Source organism: Arachis ipaensis, chromosome B10, assembly GCF_000816755.2.
Source record: "Arachis ipaensis cultivar K30076 chromosome B10, Araip1.1, whole genome shotgun sequence".
Lineage (NCBI taxonomy): Eukaryota > Viridiplantae > Streptophyta > Magnoliopsida > Fabales > Fabaceae > Arachis > Arachis ipaensis.
The window spans coordinates 117,041,439-117,048,997 of record NC_029794.2 but is presented as its reverse complement, the minus strand read 5'-3'; the positions used below and the strand labels follow the sequence as shown (position 1 = coordinate 117,048,997).

Below are 7,559 nucleotides of genomic sequence, written 5' to 3'. Positions count from 1 at the left end.
AAGCCACAACCTTTTAAATGAGTATAAAAAGACTATGTCATTTAAACTATAACTCATTATCAATTTAATATTATCTTTAACGAGTTTTAATTTTATCTATATCAATTTTTTGTAGTCAACATTTAGTCAAAGCTTTTTTTCAAATTTACCCTCCTAACCCTAAACCATGATTGCCATCATTCTCAATCGTTCTTACTCCTCTCTTCTCTCACCTCTCAAAACACATTCACAATCACAACCACTACCAATATAACATCAACAACAACCGCCGTCAACCCCATCTATCGCTGCCGTGGCTACCCCCAACAACAACAATAATCACCACCCCTTCATCCAGCACCATTGTCTTCATCTCACGTTTGTCGAGCATTCTAGCTATTTGTTCCTAACTTGTCGTCATTATCATTGTCATTTTTGTGTCAATCCTTATCTTGCCATGGTCTTCTTTCTGCAAGTTTAATTTGCCAAGCACCGCTATTTCTGTGCCCTATTGCCCCTCCTTTGTTCTTCTCGTTCTTCCCATGTCTCCATCTTTCTGGCTTTTTCTTTTTGCTTTGCTCACTCCTCTCTTCCTTTTACTTGATTTCCTGGATTTTAGTTTGTTCTTCATTCTTTTATTTCTTCTAATTTTTTTCTCTTTTGTATGAATCATTTTCCTGCTTCGCCATTACTGATTTTGATTTTGGTTTGCTTTTCGTGCTGTATCCTGTTTTGAGTTTTTTTTTTTTCTTTTGAAATTGGTTCTATTTGTTAGTTGGGAAAAGTTGTGGTCCAGCAACTTTATTAAATTTTGTCCAATATGTAACCAGTAAAAAAAAGTGAGTCAGGATAAAATCTCGCACCAATCTCACACCATTAAAATCATCATTAATGGCTATTTGATGGCTACAAATCACAAAAGTTACTAACCCCTACCATTTTTCTTGTTAGTTGTATTAAGTGGTATACTGGCCTTTTTCTAGTTTTGGTAGTTGTGGGTTTGGGATTGTGGTGGCGGCTGTCAGTTTTTTTCGATAGAACGTAGGTTGTGTGGTTGGAGTGGCAGTGGCGGTGGTTTGAGGTTGAGGTAATAACAGTAGCTATTGGGTGGGGGGGGGATAATGTCAATGACAATAGAAGGAGAATATTAGGGACAACAAGGATCCTTTGTCCCAAAGACTAAGAAGACAGTAAAAAAAAAGAGAAATTCTCTCTCCAACTCTCACACTTTCAGACACGCACTCTTTCTCTCTCTCACATCCCGAAACAATCGAAAGCCCCATCTTTTATTTCTCACTCCTTCTCTCTCCTCACTTTCTCTCTCTAGGGTTTTCGTGATTTTCGCACTCAAATTCTTCTCTCTGAGCTGCGAATCGCATCGCCCAGCTTAGCTCGGTGCCTTATCGGAGTAGCGCTCTATCAAACGGCGTCGTTTTATGGCTTAGCCGTTGAAGAATCGATGACCAGCTTCGCTAGAGAGCGAGATCGAGTGCCGTTGCCTTCAGGTGAGTTCGCATGCGCCATTCTTCGTCGTGGTTCTATTACCCCCTTTCTTATCGCTTCATTTTCGGTTCATTATTCCGGGTCGATCTTGACCCGGTTTTTCAGTTACTGACAACCGCGTTTTTCGAATTCGGGTTTGAGATATTAACTTGACTGTACTGTTTATGCTGTGTCCACTTCAGCTCCCGACCGTTTCTTTTTTTAATTTTTTATTTTTCCATTTTCTGGTTTTACTTTATTGTTGTCGTTTCGCGCTTTTTCTAATTATCTTCTCTCCCACTGTTATGTGTACTTTAATTTTCTGATTACTGATTAATTTGAGCTAATTATGTTTAATGCGTGATTGCAGGTTGCGCTTCTGAGCCCTAATGTTCCCAATTCGCTGGTTGTTTGGGGTCAATTTTTCTTTCTTGTTGGCTCTTTGGCGTGTTTTCGGGGTGATTTTCTTGAACCACTTCCCAAACAAGCTGGTTATGGTGGTGAATCTTGCGATGGTTGAACTTCTTGTGAAAACCCTAGGTAATTTGCTTTTTGTCTTATGAGCTTCGTGTTCGTGTGTTTTGTTTCTTGCGTTGTGCTTCTATCATTCAATTCTTGGTTATGAGCTTCTGTTTGTGTTGTTTTGTTGAGTTGAAAGCTAGGGTTTGTGTCTCTCCGGATATTGGAGGTTGTTATTTTATGTGACTATTCACTGTGTATGGCGCTTTTGTTGGTAGTGGCTTACTTTATGTTTGTTTTTGGCATTGTTTTAGTTGTCTTTCACTTAAGTTTGTAGGTAGATTTGCATGAACCCTAATTAATTGCTGCAGTGGTTATGTATCTGAAATAAGAAAGAAAGACTGGAAAAAATGTTGGCCATTTCCAGTAAATGAGTCTGAGGAAAATCCATCGCTTCCACCACTTGATGTACCAACATACAGATGTTTTGGTTGTGAGAGCTGTCATCAAGAAAGTGTAACTAAGGACATGGATAAAGATGGCCAAACAGACTTCAATTGTTGCAGTAGCGGTTGCAAATCTGATACAAACTGTGGTAAAGCAGCTGTCAAGTCTGGTGTTCAGCAAGATCCCATGCCTGACATCTCTGAGAGAGTGGAGATTGATCTTAATACTAATCTCAACTGTGTCAATGATTGCCTACCCATTACTAACGAGAGAGAGAAGCAACCTGGATTTTCACTCAGCAGAATGATAGGTGGTAAATTCAGTATCATCTCTATGATGCGATATTGTGTTCAGTATTTTGTATGTGGTCTAATTTTTTTTTTTTAATTAATTTGTCATCTAGACCTTGAGATTGGCTTGGATGATAATCCCAATCAGCTTGGCCTGGTACAAGAATTTCATCTAGCTAAAAGAGGTACTACTACTGTCAAGTAGTACTTTTGTATTATTGATAGCTTTGTGTATATTGTAGTAGTAATCCCGTATTATTTCATATATATATCTACTTATGTAAATTAAAACTTTCTCTGTGACAGGCTTTGAATGCGAACAAGTTTCTGATGTTGATCCTACTGTCAATCTCAAATATATGGAGAATAGTTCTGCTGAGATTTGCAATGGCGGTCCATCTTCTGTTGATAGTCAATGCCAGAAAGAATTACAAGGAGCTTGTACAATTTTGAGGGAAGGCACATCAACAATGGAGGCAGACAATCACACAGTTGGAGATCATATAGAGTTGGCTGATAGTGATCATACTGTGCCAGCTAGTATGGAAAATATTGTTGAAAATGATTTTCAGGATCATGATCACCATTTAGAAAAGTCCACTGGATTGTCCCGTAGGAGACCACGGAAGGTGCGCTTGATGAGTGACTTATTAAGTGAAAATGGTGAGCTGAAGATTGGGCAAACTGCTACACAAGGATCCCCTTCCCATGGTATTTCCAAAGCTTCTGCTGCATCTGATTCTCGCTTAATTTTCCCAGGGAAGGTGGATATGCAAGGTTTGACAAATAATTTGGGTCAGAAAAAAAGGAAGCTTCCCCCTGATGAGGGGCGGAGACCTGCAGATATGTGCGAACAGAGGGTTGACACTGAAGTTCAAAACTTAGAGCGTGATGCAGAAACAAATAATGCTGTTCTGGATGGTAGAGCCAATTCCAAAGATGTACTGCAAGGAATAGATTTGCAAGATGCCACCAAGGCCTGCTGGAGTAAACATGAAACTGAAAGAAGTCATATAATGGGCAAGAAGAAGCATAGAAGAATTCAAGTCACTGATAAACACTTGATTCCTGAGCAACAGCAGGGACACCATAGAGAAGATGATGATCCAGTGGATGCATACAAGGCATATGCATCTAAAACTATTTCTTCAAGATTATCACCTCGCGCTTTCACAGGAAAAGGAATGGATAATTTTCCTTTCCATGATGGCGTAAGATTTGAAAATGGGTTTAATTTTTCCAATTTTTCCAAAGGTAAAGGCAAGATACTTCAAACTGCAGCAGAGCTGGATCCCTTATTTTGTCGGAAAACTGACATGCTTCTAGAAGATTCATATCCCTATTCAGGGGGAAAAATCATTCCAAATATTCCTGGTGATATTCCAGTTCCTTTACACCATGGTAGACAGACTTCCCAAGGACTGGAAGAGGGAGTTCATCTTTCTTTAAATAACTATTTGGCAACACAGGTTTACAGCACAAAATGTATCCATCAAATTGAAAATCGTCTACCTCTCTCATTGACAATGCAAGAAGGCACTTCAAATATACATCAGCTTAAAAGGAAAGACAGTGAAATCAATGCTTTTGGAGGGCCTAGCATTCCTTCTAAACACACAAATTCTATCTCTGCAGGAAAAGGAGCTCATCTTGAAGTAAGTAGCTAGTTAAATCCCCACAGAATGCTTTTTGATTTCATATTCTGTCAAATGAGCATAACTGAAAATGAATCATATGTTATGCTAATTTATTATCATTCTGTGAATAATCTCTGAGATGTTTTCTTGTAAATAACTAAATATTTCTGCTGCAGTTATTTTATAACTATTTATTTATTTTTGGAAATGAATTGTTAATACCCAATAAAACTCTGAATGAGCTCATCAAAAGAGATTTAAGTATAAATGAATTGAGTATAAATATGGTTCATGATTGGGCATAATGGTGTCATTTGATTTATGTAGGTGACTCCACCTAGGGGGATAAGACTTTCTTATTGTATTTGTTATTAATACCTAAATATCTTTCTTTCTTTCTTTTCTATTATAAAGTATATTCTTTTGGTTTTTTTAGATGTCACATTGTGTGCAACATGCATGGATGTCTAATAGTTGGAATCTTGAGACAATCAAGTATTCATAGCAAACATGTTTATGAGAAGATTATCATCTCTTTTCAGGAAATCGCAGGTGCAAGAATCAAAGAGAAACCTGTTGAAGGTGTAGAGAATCTAGGTAGTATGAAAAGATACGTTGAAAAGACAACAGAGTTATCCGAGCCTGGAACACTGGATGATATACCGATGGAAATTGTGGAACTTATGGCAAAGAATCAATATGAGAGGTGTCTTCCTGATGTTGAAAATAGAAGCTCCAAGTTGGAAAAATCGACTGCTAGAAGGAAAGCACAGATGACTTCTGGCAGTGCCATGCATGAGATGGGGGTGAGGTTGTTAAAAGAGAGTCAGAAGGATAAATCTCATGGAATACCTAAGAAACATAACATGGTAGAAAGAGAGAATTTGAAGCCTTGCAAAAGAAAGCCTGTTCACTACTCTTTTCCATTTGATGGAAACAATTTGAGTATGAATAATCTGTGTCCACCTCAACTGCCCTTTGAATTTGAAGTTTCCCAATCCCAAAAGAAGTCACCAAGTGGATTCCAGTTTTCACCTATGGGTCCTTCTCACCAGCTTGACAGTACTCGAAGTGGCAAGTTTAATTTGAGTCTTGAAGAGCGTGGATCCTCTAATTTGGAAGGACAGGGAGGATGTAGCTTACACAAGACAATCTTACAGCAAGATGGTGAGGTTTCTCGTATTTGGGCATCTTTGACTCCCAACCATATCTCCCTAGGATATGATGTGCCCAAAAAAGTTGTTTCTCAGGCTACCAGTAGTAACATGGACATGGCTTCACTCAGATCTAATTCACTTCATAAGCAGAACATGAAGAGAGATGTTGATCTTAACTATATAAATCTGAATGTTGCTAGTCTAGAAAAGCTGAATAGGAATAGAAGTGCTGGAACTTTCAGCAGAATAAATGGTGAATATTCATATCCTTGCAAACACAAGGGAATGGATCATCATCAAAATTTGAGGGGATCTCTTGATTTGTATTCCAATGAAACAATACCTGCGATGCATTTACTTAGCCTCATGGATGCAGGCATGCAGTCACGTACGCCATTCAATGTCAGTGGTATAAATGGTGAAATGCTTAAAAGATCCCCTTGTCCTGGTGATTGCAATACTACGTTGGAGATAGGTACATCAAAGGTCCATAGTATTCAGAAAAGGCAATCCTCTGATTATTTGAGAAAAAATTATTTGTCAGAGAAACCACATAGTTGTTTTCTTGGCTCTCCTACCTTTGGTGCATCTTCATCAACCCAGCATGATACTAAAATATTAAAAGCTGCTGGATTCAATGGTCAAAATTCAACAAAGTCAGGAAGGAAAGAAAAGATCAAGAGTCCCAACCCAATGGTGCAGAATCAGTTTACTAAACCGTTTAGCTGGCCTCACTTTGAAACAGAAACTCCACTGAAATGTAAAATAGATGTTCATAGTGCTCAAGAAACTCCAGTGCCACCGAAAATCATTCCTGGAAATTTGTGTATGGTTAACAAAAACCCAGCTGATTTCACCATGCCAACTGGAAATGTCTACATGATCAGAGGAGAAGATCTAAAATTTGAGAAAAGTATTCTTAAGAATAAACCTCACATCTCTACTTCACATGGATTCAAGCAGCAGAGGAATTCAAAGGGTACTAAAATGAAAGAGCTTTCAAACCATTAAACCTGCCATTAGTCCTCAATATGGTAGCTTTCTAGAGTTTCCTTAATATTTTTATAAAATTCTAAATTTATTGCACATCTTTTATTGATACCAGTGCTTTCTTTTCCTTTTATCTGCCTTGATTAGTTTCAAATAGGTGGAGCCCTTTCATGCAACAACATAAATGGATACCATTTTCAATGTAGAAGCAGCTGATATTCGACTCGGATACTGAAATTCATCGATTTGAGCGGACTTGGCCAGAAAAAGTTGAAAGGCTAAGTGATATATGATTAAACAATCCAAGGCAATATCAAGAATCTATATATAATTAACCTGTTGTAATTAGTTTTGATGTGAGCTAAAGATGTGTTGGTGTATTATGTTTCTTGTCATAAAATTTATGGGAGTTAAAGTCATTTTGCTGCCATAAAGTTTAAGGGGAAAGTAGCCCCTTTGAGACTTGTAATACTCTGGTTACATTTACACGAGTGCTAAAAACCAAGTTAAATGATATAATTTGTTGTTTAGATATGAATTCCTTTTAATGAACTTGTAACTCCTCTCTTGGATCCAATTTGACCATCTCTATGAAGTTTCCTATTTCCTAAATTTATTCCATGTTGATCAAAATAGGTCGTTTAACTTATTTTTCCATGTATTTCAAAGGCTTAAGGTGGCTAGTTAAATTGTTAGAATAATCTAATTAATCGTAATATATTCTTAAGCGAAGAGGATCTTGGTGGTGGCAGTGAGGTGGCGTATGATGTGGCGGAGGAGAGCCAGTGGGCATGGTGGTTGGTCCTGAGGAGGGCTTGGGACGAGAGAACATTCTAGAAGGGGATGGCTGCGGCGCTGTGGGATCGGACCCTGTTGTTAGTTGAAGCTCGGAGAGGTGGAACAATTCTTCGAGGTTGTTGGGAAGTAAAAGAAGTGGTGGTCGTGGTCGTCGTTGTTGTGTCGGAGGAGTGGTGGTGGCAGTGGCGGTGGAGGGTGTTGTGGGGAGAGAGAACCTCCATTTGGTGAACCTTTGGGAGGTTGTGGAGGAAGAAGAGGAGGTGGAGGACTCACATGAGTTGCGAAGGTTGTGAGGTGGTGGTGGCGTGATGCGGAGGTGT

General features: G+C 38.6%; 1 protein-coding gene across 2 annotated transcripts; it reads left to right on the top strand.

Moving 5' to 3' along the window:
* Positions 1,183-7,018, top strand: LOC107622972 (protein EMBRYONIC FLOWER 1). 2 transcript variants are annotated; one of them, XM_016325057.2, is made up of 7 exons: positions 1,183-1,484; positions 1,832-2,001; positions 2,292-2,680; positions 2,771-2,842; positions 2,964-4,312; positions 4,837-6,485; positions 6,589-7,018. In XM_016325057.2, the coding sequence occupies exons 3-6, from the start codon at positions 2,449-2,451 to the stop codon at positions 6,460-6,462; spliced, it is 3,279 nt and encodes a 1,092-aa protein (XP_016180543.1). In that variant the 5' UTR covers positions 1,183-1,484; positions 1,832-2,001; positions 2,292-2,448; the 3' UTR covers positions 6,463-6,485; positions 6,589-7,018. The 2 variants fall into 2 exon arrangements, with proteins under 2 accessions (XP_016180543.1, XP_020969884.1); XM_021114225.1 differs by having other exon boundaries at positions 1,184-1,484; positions 2,292-2,677.